Source organism: Anser cygnoides, chromosome 6 (genome assembly GCF_040182565.1).
Source record: "Anser cygnoides isolate HZ-2024a breed goose chromosome 6, Taihu_goose_T2T_genome, whole genome shotgun sequence".
Lineage (NCBI taxonomy): Eukaryota > Metazoa > Chordata > Aves > Anseriformes > Anatidae > Anser > Anser cygnoides.
The window spans coordinates 7,670,656-7,690,049 of record NC_089878.1 but is presented as its reverse complement, the minus strand read 5'-3'; the positions used below and the strand labels follow the sequence as shown (position 1 = coordinate 7,690,049).

Below are 19,394 nucleotides of genomic sequence, written 5' to 3'. Positions count from 1 at the left end.
AGACTTATTAGGACAGCTATATAGGTAGCTGATTTTTGTGCTTGGATTATATGGAAGGTTAATGCTTTTTTCCGGGTAAGTTTCAGTAGCTGATCAGCCTTTCATTCATATGTTGTTTTCTGTTGTCATTTTTTAAGAGAGCTTCAGCTTCGGGCTCCTTTAAAATCTTGACAGGAAAGTAACAGATGTCTCTAGCATGAAAACCTGCAGAATCTCCTCCACTGTTTTGGAAAAGGGCTTTTTGCAGCCTGTAACATAAATAGCTGAGTCAGATGAAAAGGATCTATTTAGAACCATCGCATCAGCATGAGTAGAGGAGGCTCAATAAATGTTATTGTACGTGCCCCTGCATATGCTAAAGTTCAAACCATTTTTCTGGATGCTATTGAAGATTGTGTGTTGGTATTTACATGTTTTAAATAGACAAAGAAATCTTCTCATCCTGAAGATATCAGTGACGATCAACAGTTGTTAATATATTTAATTCAGTATTATAACCCTGGAGTAAGCCTAGTCTGAAACTGTCTCTGAAATGATGCTAATCTGCATCACTTGAAATCTACAAAGCAGCTTTTCTGTGAAGACTATTAATGTGGATGGTTCCTTTTCAAATCGAGTTGGCATTGAAGGTTTTCTTTGTATTCACTCTGATGTTTCTGTACTGAAATCCATGAAAAGACCACACAATAATCAGTTGGTGGCATTGGCTGTTGTGTAAGCGTAGTTTTTGCAGCACATCGATAGCTTGATTCACGTCAGGGTGGCTGAAGCAAAGCTCTCTTAGCAGGTCTTGTGCCTGGGCGTTTTGTGCGGCATGTAATGCCGCTCTGTGGGATGGTAACTGGTGGCACCTGGGCATGGCTGCTTTTGCAATGAATACTTTCCATTTGTATTCGGAGTAGGTAGATCTGTGTGTGGTGAAACACATCATGGTTTAATCTTAAAATAATAAGCAAATCTGAAATTGAATTTATTGTTCAATAAAGTTGTACTTGATAGAGGTTCTGACTTCAACAGTTAGGCAATCAGTGTTTGCTTTTAATTATGTGGCGCTGAAGAGATCCCATACACCTCTTTGTGCGATTCTGTGTGTTTCCAAACAGTTATGTTGATAATCAAATCTGTAAAGCAATGATTTAAATTGGTTAATGAAGTTAAGTGTTAGCACAGCACACCACATTTTATCCTCTGTGCTGTTCAATCAAATCAACGTTATCTGATTTTACAGTGGCTTTAATGCGGTCCCTTTGTATTTACATGAGATTGTTTGAGTTCTTCGCCTTTCCATTGATCTTGCCCACTGATGATACTGGTGTCACCTTCCTGTTCACGTCGGGTCAATACATTCAGCAGTAGATTAAGAGCTGTTCCCTCCTCGCCAGAAAGCGAAGTACAGGACAGTAGGGCGGCTTTGCCTCCTGGTGCCGCTGTGCATCTTGGCACAGTCACATCCGCTGGGCCTGCAGGAAAGTTGGAATCAGGCAGGTACATGCTGTGATGCTCTGTCCAAAAACTCCTCTCCAAAACTCTATCTATTGGCTCAGTGTGGGGAAACTGAGAACCACCAGAATGAAATACCTGGGGCAGAATAACACGGATTTAATTATGTATATGTGTATCGCATTTAGAGAAGAAACAAGACTTGAAAGTCTAAAGCTTCATTGCTCTATCTATATTGGGTTATATAGTCAGAGATGTTTGGAAATGTTGTTTTGATATTCCAGAGCTAGGGAACAACAACAAACAAACAAACAAAACAGAAACAAACCCAGAAATTTCTCAATTTAAGAAAGTTTGTAAATTGAGGCTAGGAAACGCAGTGTTTTGTTGGACAGCAAATATTCTCTGTGTTGTTCATCAGAAAGAATTGCGCTGTGGGGCCTTCTTCCTAAAACTGAAGCATGTGCTAGGGAGTGTGCTTGAACTGTCTTTTGTGATTTCTAAAGATACAGTAAAAGCAAAGAGAACAGAATTAAAATGTTTATTAAGGTCAATATTTGCTTGTTCTTATGCTTCATCACACTGTGATGTATCTGTTGACTTAAGAACAGTGGTGAGACAAAACTATTTTATATCCCTACTACTGGAAGAATCTTATTAATCCCATTAACAACATTAGTTATGACAACTTGTCTTAAGTGGTGATGGTGGACCTAATTGCTTGCAAGTGATTAGATATGACTTCATTAATGGTTAGGCCCTCCCATAGAGTGGACGCGCTATTTTGTTGGGATGATTTCTGTGTGAGATTGCATCTGCTGCGAGTCAGCTCTTCTGTCCTCGTCTCTACCCATCCCTCTGAGGTGGTTGGCTGTCCAGAATAACAATTGAAGCAAGCAGTGTTAGAGTCAGGGAGCTTTGCAACTGGTGCGAGTGATGCCCACGTCCCCCTTCGAGAAGCCCAGCAGAGCATATTCAGAAATACGGAAAGCGTTCAATACACAAACAGGGCTGTTGGGCACACCCATTTCAAAATTGCTGAAAAAGCAATAACGGCATGGCTTCAACACAAACTTTTAAGGTCCCGTTTTCCATGTGTGTATAGTTATATACATACACATATATATGTATATACCTATTTCTGTGAAAACATAATTTTCTGTTTTGTTACTTTGGGAGTTTGCTGTAATTCTTCAGGTAACAGTTTTCTTGTCATGATTTGAAGTAGCTCTTATTTTATGGAATGTGTTTTGAGATGCAAACAGCTATTTAAATTTAGATTTAAATACGTGTTAAAAGAATTTGCATTTTCACTTATGCTGTTGAACGGTTCATAATTAATGCCTTCTGCCTACTACTTCGCACTGTGACTTTACTACTTTTAAATGGAATTTAAAAATACTTTATTCCATAACTATTTGTGTGGCATATAATTATGATATCATTAAGAACAGTTTATGACTAGAATCAAGTAGGGAGGGGGAAAGCTATTTGTTAATGGAAAAAATAAAAGCTTCATGCTAGTAAATATTTCACCAATTTATGAGAGAAAATGGTATAGAAAAGCATTTTAAAAGGTCAATGAATTTCTATTAAATTGTATCCTTCTCATTACATTTAAAATTAAGCATGCAAGGTCGACATTAAAAGCCTTATTTTCAGCCTTTGAACTGCCATTTAAAGCAAAAGTGTAACGCTAATGCCCAAGAAACAGAAAGGAGTGAAAACTTTTTACTTTTCCAGGAGCTGTTATTTGAAGCAATAATTTTAGATCCACCTCGCCTTGTGAGATGCTTCCCAAATGGAAACATTCATTATGTAGGGAATGTATACACAGACACCATCAACGCAAACCTTTCACGAGGCCAGGTGCTGTCAGTGTTGTATAGGTGATTCTCCTAAGGATTCCTGTGATGGTTTGGAGTACTTGATTACTCTTACAAGGAGTCAGTCAGAGCAAATGCATAGCCTGCCCACCTCACGCAATGTCACAGGGCTCTGTACCCTTTCTATCAGTTAGGAATCATCGCCTGCTTTTTCTGTCAGATGTGTTACATGTACACCACTCAACCACTTGCTCCGGGCTGTGGAAGTTGCCCCTGCTTTGGTTTAACGTGGGACACCTCTGGTGTGACATGCTCCAGGGCATTCGTGCCTAGCAGCATTTTTGCAGTCCTAGTTTCAGGTAGCACAGTCCCCTGGGCTTTTATGTGCTGGTCATACGCAGCTGATGGCTAATTTTTGAATTCCAGACAAGTTTTTGAGCATCTTTGTAATTTTAAGCCGATGATCATTTCAGTGTCTTGAGAAGACGTTTCATAGGTTTTGCTTGGATGCCCACAAAGAAGGAGGTTGCATGTGGAGAAGGAGGGATGATAAATTCCATACCTGAATGCACTTGTAAAGAATAGTGAGAGGGTCTTATAGTGGTCTTGCGTTCATTTTGGAAAGGCATCTGGTTAAAAGGTGCTTTGGGGTGAGCAAGAGCTGGCAGCTGTGGCTGGTGGGTTGGCTGCAGCTGTTCCTGGGGAGCATTATTGGTCCTGGCCATGAGGGACTCCTTCCTGTGTGGTGAGGTGCTGGAGTCATAGGTTTGTGAGTCAGTTGTGTCAGTTCAGTTGACTGACAGAACCATTTTAACTGAGTAAAGACAAAAACCACTATTTCCATAGCTTGTTTCATAATGTTTAAAAAATCAGGTGGTCATGATCACAACTTTTCTACTTTCATTACTTCCCTGTGTGTGATTACTGAGCTATAAAACCCAATTCTAATGTGAGAGGGATCCTAGGAAAATGTTTGAAAAACTCATAAGCTCAGGATATGGAAAAAATAATGTAATCAACAGACTTGTCTAGCGTTCCAAGGAAAGAATCCAAATAAAAACAGGATACAGCCGAGTGCTGATTCTTTTCTATGTACTTTCAGCTTTCTTTTCAAGGACACAAAAGGTTATTCCCTGTCTGCTGAAATCTGTATTTTCTCCCGTTATTTTTGCTAGGGGATCTTTTTATATGAGAAGATTGCTAACAGATGTAGCACCTGTTAACTTCTCCTATCAAAGTTAAAGGGATGTTTAATTCATTTTAGTTTTAATCTGTTTTAGATTAGAATGACCTTTTCTTGGCTTCATATTATAGTCTCTTTCTTGAAAAATTAATGTTTTCCTCCATGTTGCATGTATTGATTATTAGTGGCTAGGCAGTTGCCTGGTATTTATTCATAATTAAAAATGCAGTAGGCAAGAAAACTGGTTCTGAAGGCTTGTGGAATTTCTTTTTCACAGCGTTTTGATTTTAACCCTTATAAACATGTAAATAGAGGACCTGTACTTCTTACAAATCTGTAAGAAAATAAGTATGGGCAGAACTGGTATTAATAGGTCTAAAATTTTGGGCTAACACACTTCAAAAGTGGTCTAGCTGATGGAGGAGTGCAGTCAGTCTTGTTGTCATGGCTTCTGGCAGTCGCTATATAAATGCATAACTTTGATCACAATGGTGTCTGCACAAAGCCCACCCCAAACCCAGCTTTGTTCTGATTTTTAGTGCTAAAAGTAACAACTTTCCCTGCAGAAAAGCAATTCTATTGCATTTTTGAAACGTTACGTAAGGAAGACTTGAGCAGCCAAAATATTAGAAAGATTAGAAAGAAGCAATTAAGCTTAGAAAGAGTTCTATAGATTGTGCAGGGTGACGGAAGATGTCAGTATTGATTTTCTGCCACTTTCATGTCTGACCTTTTGGATTCCAGCGGGTGCTTTTAAGAGGATTTGGCTTGTACCAAATTAAAGATATCACAGCACAATTGCTGACTCATATTATGAGAACTGGTGGAGCTCTTGTGCTCCATCAGTGCAGTCGCATTGCACGTGGGGCCATTGTCATTAGATGATTTAAGGTGCTTCAGCAGATAAAAACAATAGAAAAGCTCTTTATATAAAAAAAACCACCAACATTAGTTGTGTTAAATGCAGTTACCATCTACTTTATTTTTATAAACAATTCATACAATTGTAAACTTTGGTTCGTGAAAATGATTACATGCAAAGCAATCAAAGTACATGCAAACTGTGATAAAGCAATGCTTCAAATGAAGTAAACCATTAAAAATATGCATATAAATTCAACAACATCATTATGGATGAAATTGGAAAAAAGAAAGGTAAGTGCTTTGTCTTCATTTAACACTTCCTGGCAGCATCCAGACACAAAACTTCAATGTGAGCATCCTCAGCTGAGTGCCCTTCCACCCTGGTTGTAAGAAACACATTGCTTGTTGGGACTGGTGAAAAGACTTTCACCTGACTTGAATCAGTAGGAAATATTTTACCATAGGATGGAGTTTAGTTTGGAGAAATGGTTATTTTTTCACTGGATGCCCAGAATACATCCTGCACAGTTTATTATTGCATCCTGCAGTAATAAAAGGTAAACTCCTCGTAATCGTTAGCGCAAATTTAGGAAACAAGGCATTAGTATGTAGTTTTTTCTGTCTGATAAACCTGTGGTGAATTAACATATTTTTAATTAACACATTTTTAAAATCCCACAGGATATATTGATCCAAAAGAGCTGTCTCTGGTGTAACTTTGCAAGGTGGTGAGAGGCTGAGCGTTGGTGGGGGAGCAAAGCACGAGCTGTGTGTTGCAGCATTACCTCCTCGAGCTGCTTCCCCTGTCGTGCTCTTGTATTTGCACAGCATTTGGCAGTAAAGATAGTCCTGACACTTCTTTCTGGTAAGGTCAGCCCTAAAGCCACCCAGATTTGAAACTTCAGCCTGAGACTCTCCACTGTGCTTACATTTTTTTTCTTTATGATGATGGTTTTTGCCTAATTTCACTGTTTTTCATGGATAACATGCTGTGGGGATTTTTTTTTTGTAAGACTGAGCAAGGCCTGATGGTTTCCTAAATCCACTTCTATTACCACAGGAAATTCAGCAAGACAGTAGATCATTTTAGCTAGTAGGTAGCATATTTTAAGTCCAGTTTCTAAAGTTAGTTTTGTGCTAACATGTGCTGTATGCACACAGGTTAATGTACATGTATGTATGCATGAAATAGAAAACCCATTTCAGTTAGAATTAACAAAGAAGCAAAGAACTCAAAGTTTTTAAGTCCTACATGTTTTTGCAGTATTGGAGGATCTAATAAATGCCATGGAAGAGGAAAAGGCCATAGTGTGAGGACATTATCCATGCATGTTGGAGAATCCACGCCTGAAACTCAGGTCCAGAAGAAATGAGTCTTCACTACTGTTGCTGGCTGAACTTGGGTTTGTGAATGACCAAAGTCCTAGAACCAAATACCTTTAAGGTTTGGGAAAGCTTGGTTAGATATATCTAACCTTTGCATTTTCTGGTCACTGCTGCTTCAGGATCAATTTTTTTAAGTGCTTCTCACTGAGCTTTGTATCCAGATGCCAGTTTTCTGAGCCATTTCATCTTGTGTTTAGTTTCCTTCCTAAGTAGCTATACTGTAGCAATATTTTACTATTAACCACAGATAAGCTGCAATGCTGCTAATCTGACTGTTATATCTGCAATATTGCATATATTGTTTTTTTTTTTAACACAAATGAGTAGCAGGTTCAGAAATGCTAATGTCGCATACATTTCCTGGATTCTTCCTGCTGAAAAAGCATGTTGTGCATCATGCAGTTTCCATGGCACTGGGAATTTTTCTTTTGTTTATTTCTTCAAGGCAGCTGGAGCTCCTTTCAACTAAAAAAGAGAAACCTTTTGGCTGGGCAGGGATGGCTTAAGGCTAAGTGAGAATTGAATAATCCAAGAAAATGAAGCCTTTGAAAAAAAAATACCACTTGTATGCAAGAAATCTGTTTCTTTTACTGAATGCCTCAAGCTCACCACTGGTGCTGGAATCTCCTCAATATACATTTCTGTCCAGCACATTGAGCCATTATTTCTCTCTCCCTCGAGTCCTTTTTCCTATTTACATTGGAGGATCCTTGATCCTCCAGGTCATGCTGCTTTTGTATCTGCTGAGCAGTTCGCAATCCTAGCAACTCATTCATAAGGATTAAATGTGAAGATCTTTGGATCTGTAGTTTTATGGAAAGCTAAATGCATATATTTATCAGAGCATAATACGTTAGGAGCCTTGCTTTTTATTACTGGTTTACACTAATTTCTTTCAGACCTTTTGCTATTAGCTTTGATTTTCCCCTCTGTAGTAGAGGTTGGTTTGTTGGTTCCACGTCTTATGCAAACACCCTGTTGTTTGGGCTTGCAGGATGCTGATGGAGCTGAACACCACATAACTACATATGTAAACTGATTTAGGTTTTAATTTTATATATTTTTCCCCAAATAAGTATTTTTAACCTAAATCAGCTTGCTGGTCTACATGAATGTGTGCTGGCACAGGAGGAAGAGTGACTTGGAATTGAAGTGAAACCTTCATGTTGAGGAGAAGCTTAACACTTACACTTCTGGGGACTGTAAAACAGGTTTTGGTATTCTGTTGTGGGTCCCTAAAACAATGGGAACCTACAGGCACTGCTTACATAGAAATTAGCCACTAAGAAAGATAGTTGTAACTGCTGAAGTTTCAAATTGATCTTGATGTTTTTGCTGTTTACCTGCTACTTGGAAAGGTACAGACAAGTGTGTTAGCACTGCTCACATTAATTTTGTGTTTTAGCATTGCTCTGTCTCTGGCTAGCTGCCCTGAGCCCTGCAGTGTGTGACAGGTGGGCAGAAATGCTCCCTCCCACTTCAGCCAGGTCCCAGTCTCTAGTCTTGCCCTGAGCTTTTGTGAATCTATATCAAAAAGGTGTTTGTTTGTTTGTTTGTTTTTTAAGTTTATCTGACGCCATGTCATTCATGCAGCACTTCAGGCAGCAGAGCGGTGCAGGTACCACCCCACTCCTGACGCCGTTTTAAGAATCTCCTAGAAAACGTTATTGGTGCTAATAGCTAGTCATTTTTAGATATCTTCCGTCAGCTCTTGTACACTGTATGTAAGAAACTTCAGTTTCGCTGCCCAAACGCTTCCCTAGATAGGTAGGCAGCAAAGAGATGGATAAAAGTGCTTTTCATGCCTTTTCTCTCTCTGACGCTCTCAACTCCAGAACCATTTACCCAACATTACGTCTTGACATGTGCCTGTACTGCAGTCCTTTGTTTTCTCCCCGTATTCCAAGGTAAGAGTGAAAAGCATCACATCAGCCTCAACCTTCCCTTCTCCCCTTTGGCCAGGAGGTGGAGGTAGAAAGCAGCGTGCCTGAAGGCTCTGTGTGTCCCTGAGAGCCGTAAGTGGCATTTTTGTTCCGCTTCCACCATCTGTCTTTCCCTTTTATTGAAATTGTCGAGTATCAACTATTCAGCTTTATGACCTAAAGTCTTCAAAACTTAAGTGTTACCATTCTCATAAAGTAGCTATTCTCAAAAGTCACATCTATTCAAATATCTTTTTGTACGAGTGAGGCTCATCACAGTGATAAATGCTGAATCTGCCATTGCTTCTCATAAAATAATAATAATAAATAAATAACTAGGAAAAACTCATTTGAAGTTCTTGGAAAAAATGTATTTGGCATGAGAACAAAGCCCAGGCCCATCTCATCTCTAAGATGATACAGCTGGGTTTAAGACTGCAATAGGGTCACTCATCATTTAGATATTGTAGATCTGCCAAGGTAAATCAGGGCTCCTGCAGGACTCCTTTCTTGCATTGGCAGCTAACAAAACAACCTCAGAAAGATAAGGACAAGGTCTTCAAAAACAGTGTGGCTGTGGGGGGAAAGGGGAGGTGGGAGTGTATCTGCACGTGAGGAGGGAAAGATGTTTGCGTAACACCACTTGAAGAATAACAGTGACTCAGTAATTCTGCTTTTTTTTTTTTTTTTTTCTCATGTATTTTCCCATAAACCTCAACAACAGGCTCTTAGGTTAGAGGAGGAAAAAAGGAAAACACACAAAACCCCACAACAGACTTTTATATTTTAAAAGTAGTATCAGGAACCTACCAATATTTCCCTACTTCCAAGTGGCCCTAGGTGAAGAAATGTCATGCATGTCCATGCAGACAAAATTGACATGTTGGTTCTTACATTCCAGAAGGACAAAATCCCAGACCATCTGCCATCAGCAGCCTCCATTTCACCATTGCAAGCCTGTAGGTTTTTTGTGGGGCTTGGTTTGTTTGTTTGTTTGATTGATTGTTTTTTCCTTCAAGGTATTTTCTCTATGACATATTTAAACTTAATTCTTTTTACCATTTAGGACTGACTGTCTCTGTGGGCTTCAGTGTAACTTTGTGAGGCTCTTGGCCAGAAAACACTGTAAAAAATGGATTCCTGGATGGTAGAGAGAAGATATGGTTTATTTACAGATGCCGAAAGAAATAATACCTTTTTTTTTTTTTTCCTCTTGTTTTCACTTTTTCTGTCTATGGTAACAGGATTAATTTTAGGAAAATAAATACATACCGTCATACTGCATAATAATGCAAAATCTTAAGCTTTTGCCTATTCATAATTAGTCGGGTGAAGAGCAGAGCAGTGTAATTCCTAGTGTTTCTTATGTGTTTTCTAATGAGACAACTCCTAAAATCAAAAGTACCCTGTCCCAAGCCTATGGGATGAATTCCATTTAATATCCATATGTCTGTGTAGTCAGTCCAGTGGGATAAGGTGGTAGAGTGAAGCAGAATATCCTTCTCGTTTGCAGCTGGAAGTGTTTCCTACTTGCAGCTAGGACTTCTTAGGCAGAAGCACACAACCCAAAAGTGCTTTAGACCTTGCCCTGCTCTAAGGTATCTTTTCAGTGGCCAGACACTGAAGTGCTTGTGGCACATCACTTCAAAGCACATAAAGTAAGGCTAACAATGATGGGTCCCTGAAGCTATTAAAAGATAGTATATTTGCATGAGAAGGTTTAATGGTCTGGAAAGCCATAGCAAAATGGAATCAGTAAAAGGGTCTGTAAAGAAAGCTCACTGAGCCTGCGGTGGGGGTTTCCACGAGCGTTTACTTCAATAAGCTCCGCTTGGAGCAAACACATTGACTGCGAAAACTCAGTGGACCTACTGAATTTAAAATACGATTTGAAACTTCCTCAGCAGGGTCAATAAATATAGAGTGTGATGTTCATGGGTTTTGAGGCATTGTTTTGTGTTTAAATAATATAGTTACTGTAAGTAGAATAATTTGTAATTTTAGTCGCTCATGGAGAAGCTGTGTTCTGGAGAAGAATCAAATGAGAAAGAAATATCTTAATTCAAATATCATTCTATTACCTCCCCTCCCCAAACAAAACAAACAACAGCAAAAACTTCTAAAAATATAAACAGAAAGAAAAAAGAGAAAATTCACGAAAAAATGTTTTGAAAATTTAACCAAGAAATTGCTATGGAGGATTATGATAAAAATCTTATATTTTTAGGAAAAAGAGCTGTCACAGTCAAGTACAGCAGCTAAAGCTAGGAAAACTGAACTTGGTACTCACCGAGGCCTCTGATCCTGAGCATGCAGGTATGCAGGCTTTAATGCATGAGCTGTCCCATACACCGATGCCACGTTCAAAGTTAAATATATTGTAGATGGCATCCAATTTTCTGGTTCCCCAATGCCTCAGCCAACTAAACTGATGATTTTTACCAGGCCGAAAACTAACCGCACAAACAAATTAATGCTTGACAAGCTCTAGAGCAACTTTTAACACAGATTAATAGCTACCAGTCAATTGGCAGTGGGTTAACTTGAGGTGAAATAAATCAACAAGTCCCCTTTCCCTATCTTTTGCCCTTCCCCTGCTTCTGAAACCACTGACACACGTGTTGTCATGTCCCCTTTAGATGGAAGGCTGCTGGGCATAAAAATCGAGATTTGTTCCAGTGTGTGGCTTTTGTGCTCAAGAGTGGTTTTCAGTCTGTTCTCAGGGTTATGAGTTCTGCAGGGTTAAAAGGCACTTCATCTCATTTAGGTTGGCGTTGTAAGGATCAGACACAGAAACCTGATTTTCCAAAGAATCTTAATTGCATTAGACACTTACCTGTCAATGAAACCACGTTAAGGAGCTGTGAGAATCTTTAGATGCCCACATGCCTGCTGCAAGGAAACAAAATGCTGAAAATCAACCCCAAGGTTTTGTGATTTTGTTTGTTTGTTTTTTAAATCAAAATTCTGTTCAAATTAAAGTGTGTGACCGGACTATTTCAGGTAGAGCAGTAAAGGCTCCTCCTTCCTCTGCTTATCATTTGACAATGATAAACATTTAGTGAAAATGGTATTCTTCTTTTAACACGTATCAGGAGGGAACCTTTTCGTAAAACCTCTCTTTGCTACAGCAAAACCTTCTTCTATTCCATCGTCTATGGATTTCAGAAGATGAGTGGGGGTGATGGGGTAAGATAAATTTTTCTCCATTACAACCAGACCTGTGTTGGTTTTCTCATAAAACACCAGTGAAGAGCCCCTTCTCAATACAGGTAGCCAGCAGAAACGTGTGGCCAGCTTTCATGTCACCTTTTGAGTGCATGCTCTGCCTGGAAATAGTATTTAGAGTGTTAGAATAAATAAATAATTCTACAGATATATGCACAAGAGTTAGTTTTAATGGCAAAAAAGCTAATCAAGTGATTTTATGAGTCCCAGTTAAAAGTAATTATACAGTTGAAAGTGCTTTAAGGAAGTTAATGAGACAGACAAATGTGATAACAAATTGCTGTCTCATCATTAGCTTCCTTTAAAGTTAATTCAGTCTTAACATTGCAGGGCACTACTCTGCGTTGCTCTGCTTTCCGCTGGTCCAGCTTTGTCCCTGCTCTCATCCACCTCATCCATCCATCCCTCAGTTAGTTGGGGGGTGCAGAATCCAGCTATTGGCATCAGTCGGTGTGCTTGCAAAATGTGGCGTTTCCAAAAAGTGAGGATGGTGTTAGGAAGCAGGCAGCACAAGTTGGAATACATTTTGGTATATCCATCTGATTCCACTGTTCTTTATCCTAATACTAGGGTGTGTACCTAAACAAGAATACTGTTCATGAAGCTTAGAGTACAGTTTCATAGTTATTTGCATGTCTTCAGTAGCATTTTCAAGTATGCACACACCAGAATACTGATTAGCTCTCTTGTATGTAATAAGTGTTTTGGTTGCAGTTAGTTGTCTGAAGATAATCTTAAAGAGAAAACAAAGGTGGGGTGTTTTTCTTTTTTTTTTTTTTTTTTTTTTTCTTTTTCAGCCTGTGATGTTCAATTAATATAGGGGTCTTCAGGGTACTGTTTCTTCCTTGGGCCCATAACCTTGCAGTGCAGCGAAACAGTGAAACCGTGGGGTCACTGCCTGTGGAAGCTGCTTTGCCTGGAAGAACAATGTCAGGAGGGATCAAGAACCCAGTGAAATAACATCTGATGTTTATGGCCTTGCAAGTTTTAGGTAGCTATCACATCTCACAGATAATGGGAAAGTCTCAAGTATGGTAACTGGGAAGATCTGACAGTATTGTTGGTACTCATTTTCCCTGCCAGCCTCCTTTTCAAGTTAGGGTGAAACTGGAGCTTGCTATACACTGCTTGGAAATGAGTTTGCTAAGATCAATGAGTAATTTGATCAATGTATCTAATTGCTTTTTGCTTTGGCCTCACCGCCTTGATAAGGATAAGAACCTTATAAATAATTAGATTTGTTGCTAGAGTGCATTAATATTACTAATGCATGCTATTTGTTATTTATTCCTTCATTGCATCAGTGGATGATGTATAGACTGCTCACATGAGGAAGAAGTGATATAGGAAGATATAAAAACAAATTATATGTACTGAGTAATATCAAGATAGATGGCAGAGATGTTACTAAATTGTAAACTGTATGGTTTGTTTTTTTTTTTCAGTGAAATTTGCTGCTTCACACTGTCCTTCTAACACCTAGCAAATATACCAGAAATGAAGGAATCGTTGATTGTGTCTGTGGGTACGGGTTAAAAGGTCTGTGTGCGTGTGTCATATTTTCTAAGCAGATTCTATAAATACAGCTAAGATATAGAGTAGTTTCGCCAAAGCAAGAGAATTAGCTGGAGTTTTTTGACAGCGTTCAAAATATGATTTTTATTGGGACAGAAAAAAAAATCTTTAAATATTTTTTGTCAAGGAAGGTTACACTGGAACACCTGTCAGGTCTAATGTGGTCTAATCCGGAGGTTCAGGCCAGAGCAGTCTAATCCTCTATGGGATGACTGTACCAGTAAATTCTCCTGAAGGAGGGGTATGTTTCTGTAATGTTTTACTTTGCAGTGACTGCGTGCCCGACCCTTTTAAGTCTACAGTAAATGTGAAATAGCTTACTGCAATAAAAGGAGCTCACATTTCTTGGGAAGTAAGAGTATCGACACTGGCAATCACCATGGTGTAGATGCTATATTTTAATTTCACGTTCTTACATGGTTCTTGTTTCCTGTTTAACCATTCTACAGGCAGCAAAAGTATGAGCCTGCAATGCGCTAAATTAAAGCATCCCCTAGACTGAGAAATCCAGCCAACTTCCCAAAGTTGTCCATGGGAAGCATTAAATGTTTTTGTAGTTTTCCTTCTTTCTTGTAGAATGGGAGCAGAAAGTCCTGTCTCAGTGGTTAAAGGTAGCACCTCTGCAGATGAAGCCTGCTCTTCATACAATTTGTTAGATGCTTCCAGCAGCGTTTGCACAGGCTTAAGGATTTGGAGGGTGGAGAAGATGGATTTAGAGAAACAAAGCCAGCTGAGAGATGTGATCACATATTAGAGGTCTTTCATATAAATTATGAAAGATGGCTACTGTGAATTATAGCTGTAGGCTTTCAGACAATAAGCCTTTCAGGAAAAAATAATGAAACAAAGTGACACTCAATTCTGAGTTTCATTATCAAACTGAATCATAATTCAAAGTTCTTTTAAAACTTCCAGCATGGTTTGCAATTTTTTTTGATGGAACTGGGACTAAGTTTGATCATAGTTAACTGTTTTAAGTGGGTTTTTGGCTACCACTTTACTCCAGGAATATTCCTCTCCAGTAAGTCAGTGTCATTCCTGTCTGTAATCTGTTGCCAGCACTATCAAGGTCCAGGAACTATCATTTCTTACTGTCAGCTTTTGGGCAGCTGTCCCTCATCAAAATTCATAGCGCTAGCGAAAGCCTCCTCTTCCAAGGTAGTACTCTCCTCCAAATCAATACAAATAGTCTAACAGGCAGGGAAGCAGTAGCCTGTGTTCTCGTATTTCCATTCCCTGCTCATCCTTGACATCAGACTTTCCTCAGCTCCTGATGCCAGCGAGCCATGGCAATTTATTCTCACGTCTGACCCAGCCCAGAGAACTCGCCAGCTGAGGGCAGCCTCCAGATCCCCGCGGTCGATGTTGCTCTGAGCACCGGAGGGCTGCGGGTGACGCAGGAACGGGGCCTGCAGCGCAGTTCTCCTCCTTCAGCAGCAGCTGTGGTGGGACCGGGGAGTGTGCAATGCAAGGGGCTGAAGCCTTGGAAAGGACCAACCTGAAGCAAATCGACAGAGGTTTTTGGAGAGGTGATTTGGTATCCTTTCCCACCACATTGGAATAAAATACGGGTCCCATCTGATAGTTTTAGGTTATAACATGACAAAAATACTGTTTCATATTTCTTGATTGCTTCAAGTAAAATGCAAAATTTTATAAAAATAAGTACTGCTACTATTTCATTTGCAATTCCTTGATGAAAATATATTTCTGTTGCAGATAGATACCTCACAGTCCACAATTACTAGTTAATGCTTTTTGCCCATGTTTAGATCACGGTGATCAGGGTGTCTCACCAGTTAGGTTGGTTAACAGCCATTGCCTCTCCTGCAGCAACTTAGGAACACCCTTGTGTTCCTCTGTATCATGCGGAGAATCAACTACCTACCACTTTTTAAAGTGGCATCCCATTCTTCCGTGCAGTGCGTGCTGTCTTTATAATTACCCAATTTCCTGCATGTAGTTCAACAAATCAAATGAAATTTAGTAATTGAATAGAAACCTCTCCTGCCAGCAAAATATTGCTCAGCAGCAAGTGATGTAGGTGATAAAGGAGTTGTATAAAAATGTTGGCTGAGTGCTCTATGGTGATTTAAAAGTATGTGTATGTTAAGAGTTAATACAAAAAACAATAGGAAACAAAATAGAGAACCTTAATATAGTACTCTATGGCACCACAGTGTATCTGGTTATCATGTTGTCTTGCCAGGGAGGAGATGATAGTTGGAAAGGCCTTGGAGGCTGAAAAAAGGACCAGGACAAGTAATGAGTGACCTGGGTATGAAGGATGACTGAATACACATGCCTGGGAGACTGTGTGGTAGGGGTGTATGTAATTATGAAAGGCCCAGACAGAGAAAATAAAACATGTAAGTTTGTGACCTCTTCCAGTGAGAGAACAAATGAAACTTCAATGCAGCCTCAAAACAGAGAAGAGAATGGTCCTTAGTAAAGGGTCACTTTGCCTTGGTTGTACACAGTAAAATTTTACATGGGTTCAAAACATTGACCTGATCCAGCACAGCCATTCATATGTTCCTAACATCAAATACTTCTGGGTTTTAAACACTTCAATCTTGTCACATAAAAATCCCATATTTTCCCTTCCTCTGTCCATGATCAAATTCCACTAATACTTTCCCTCTACTTATTTATCATCTATTTTAGATGATGTGATGATAGTCTTTATATTGCCTCTGAAATGGTAATATAATATTGAAATATAAAATTAACCCTCCCCACCAAAGAACTCCAGCTGAAGGATTGTAGTAGTAGAAACCCCAAGGTACTGATGAGATTTTCTTACTTTGCAGTCCAGTTGCTCACAGGGTTCCCATGTCTCTGTTCCATTGGGATGTGCTGGGCATGCCAAGTACAATTGCAGAGTAGATCCCATTCAGGTTAGTCCTGTTACGTAATAATTATATTGTTTCCAAAAAGGTGCTTTATGTCAAGAGGAACACCAACTGTATTACATAATTTTATTTAGGTTACTGCCTTATGTTAGTATGTCTTGTGAAATTTTGCTTGAGAGTTATTCAGTGTGTTGGGATCTCTTTATACAAGAAAGGTTATGGTTTATTTCACCGTTCTTGCCTTAGAATCCATCACATTTGCTGTTCTCCTACACAATTATCATATGTAATATTTCAGAGTTCTGATAATCCCCCAAATCTACAATTTCCTCCTCCTTTTTTGTTCTAACAAAGGAAAATATGATGGGATTCCTTTGTAGACTATGAGAATTATTTTAAGCTATTTCAAGGGAGTTTATGCCCTTAGAGCTTGATGTGCTGTCTCCACTACTTTCTTAAACATAAGCTTCTTAGTAATAATTGAAGTGGTTAAAAACCTATAGTTCCTTACTCATTATTACCAAGAACTAATTATAGAGTTCCAGGATAGGTTTCCATACAGCATAAGTGTATTTCAAAGTGTAAATATATTTATATGTCTTCAAATAATATGCTCTTTTTTTTTCTTTTTTTTGTTTAAATAAAACATTTTATGCAACATCAGTCTAAAAATGTCCTAGAAATGCGTGAGTTCCTCTTGTGTCAGCCAGTATTCAAAACCCAGTCCTGAAGTGATTTTTGCAATTCTTTTAATGGGCGAAATTGAATGACGGAGTAGCTCTGTTGGGATCTGAATCAGTGGTGTTTGCTAACAGTCTGATCACGCTGAATTATATTTAAGTACAATGTTAAATATGTATCTTTGGTTATTTATATTTTTGTAAACAATATTTGCTGCAGTTGGGATTTTAGGGTCAATTCTCTCTCGGATTTGTCAAGAGCAGGTGGCATTTCACTCAAGTTAAACGTGTTTAATATGTATCTGGTGCTCAACTAATTTGAGATGACAGACCGTTTCCATGCTCTTTCTGAACAGGCCATGTTGTCATCGACAAATTCAGGAAATTAATAAATATTGCTTGTATATAATTCACTGATAAATAATAAGCAAGGTTGGTTTTAATGCTTTTGCTTATGTATGGTAAATGGAGATGTGGGTCTTTCCTTCTAATGCTGGATGACAAACAGCAAAGCTATGGAAGATATTCATTACATCTCAGCTATGAAAGCATTCATCATGTTTTCATTTTTTACCTGTGTTCAAGAGGGACACAGCAGAGTTTCTTTTAATTTTGTTTTCACTTTAAGAAGCACACTTCATTGTGAAAGCCTCATAACTAAATTATTGGAGTTTGTGTTTCTGTGATTATTCTGCTGAGGCATATTACCTACCAGATCATCTGGGCACTGAATTTTTGGTAGAAATTAACTGGAAAATAACCTTCAACATGATAAATATTTGTAGTTGGAAAGGACCTGAGGAAATCCATCTGTAGCCTAACGTCTGACAGAGCCCCTAAGGGGAGCTGGCAACTGTATAGCAAATTGAAGTGTGCAAATCCTGAGCCTCTCAGCAGATACAGTAAATATGTGCAGTGTAACACAGCAAATATGTGAAGGCTTTTAGTTATGGAGGTGTGTAAATGTTTACAAATATGATTAACTGCAGAGCACAAAATCCATTCGCAGCATCAAAGGAAAATACTAAAATTCCTTTTTCCCACCCCCCTGCAGGATTATGCTGAAAAGAAAAACACGATAGCAAAAGCCCTGGAAGATCTTAAAGCCAACTTCTACTGTGAACTCTGTGACAAGCAGTACTATAAACATCAGGAGTTTGACAATCACATTAACTCATATGATCATGCTCACAAACAGGTAAGAGGAATCTGCTCACTACTTAAACTTAATTCCAGTGGGAATGTTGACATTTTTGGTTTCCATGTCCTACAGGTTGGCTTGAAAATCACAGTTGTCAAATTTCAGATTCTGGGAAGCAAAAATAGGCAGTTTTCTTAGAAACAAGTCATAACATGAAGATTTTACAGCCAAAAATTCTGAGCTGTAAGGAATGGGGAATGCTCTAAGGGAAATGCGAACAGTTATGTGGTAAAAAGGTACAAGGAATGATGAAAATGTAAATGTAGAATTCACTTGTCATCAGTTTAATTTTGCATATCATTAAATGCTGTGGTGTATTTAAGAGATTTAAGGGAAGCATTTGTGTCACAACAGGTGTGGGTAGGAAGCTTGACATAGTCTTTGGTAAACTTTCTTTTCACAACTGCATGTGTGTGAAATGGACCATAATTTTACTTAAATGCACTGCATATAGAAAACCAAGGTAATGAAAAGTTTCTGGCTCAGTTCACAATAAGATAAGTGTAAGCTTTTAAACATTGGTAGTTACAGTTTTACCGCCACGTTTTATCACCGCACCTCCAAGTTCCGTATCCTGCTTTTATAACATAACAGTGAGAGAGGCAATGCAACTGTCTTATAAGGCAATGGCATACCAGTGCAACCTCACGGTCTCCAGAGTGGTCAAAACTGTATTATTCAGAGGAAAATGCAATGCATTGACTTCACCAAAAAGATACATAATGATCTAACCATACAGAAACTTTCTACTTAGTCCAATTAGCTGGTAGTTGTCCTTTATCTTTGTTTTATCTGGTGAAATCATAGGGTCCTTGATCAGGATTGATTGCTTTTCATTCTAATTGAATCTCCTTTTGTCCTGTAGTTCCCTTCAGGTTGAGGGCAGATGCTATCAGCTTTAGATTTTGTGAGTTTTCGATTTAGTGTTGTGAACTATGGAGCTGTAGACCTTATCAACAATAGCAGTGTATGACAACCTGGAGAGAAAGCAAGCTGTATTAGATGAGAAACTAGCAGGTAGCTTCCTTGCATCCTATAGATACTTATTGTGAGTTGTAAGTATTTGTAGTTGAAACACAGCTGGAACTGGTTCTTCAGGCATTGTCACACAGCACCACCTCACTGATAGAGGGCAAGGGAATAAAGTGATGGGCAGAATTTTCCCCACTTGAACTTTCTTAGAAATGTTTAAAGTGCTCTGAAGCACTTCCAAATAATAAAAACCTGAAGGCTG

At 38.8% G+C, this 19,394-nt stretch overlaps 1 protein-coding gene across 4 annotated transcripts in view; it reads left to right on the top strand.

Moving 5' to 3' along the window:
• Positions 1-19,394, top strand: part of ZNF804A (zinc finger protein 804A) — a 152,512-nt gene that overhangs the window by 94,687 nt on the left and 38,431 nt on the right. For all 4 annotated transcript variants that reach the window (XR_010832210.1, XR_010832209.1, XM_013178790.3 and 1 more), the window contains exon 2: positions 18,014-18,157. Coding sequence is in view for 2 of the 4 variants with exons in the window: in XM_013178790.3 (XP_013034244.3) it covers positions 18,014-18,157 (144 nt within the window). In the remaining 2 variants the exon portion in view is untranslated. The remainder of the gene's footprint in view (positions 1-18,013; positions 18,158-19,394) is intronic.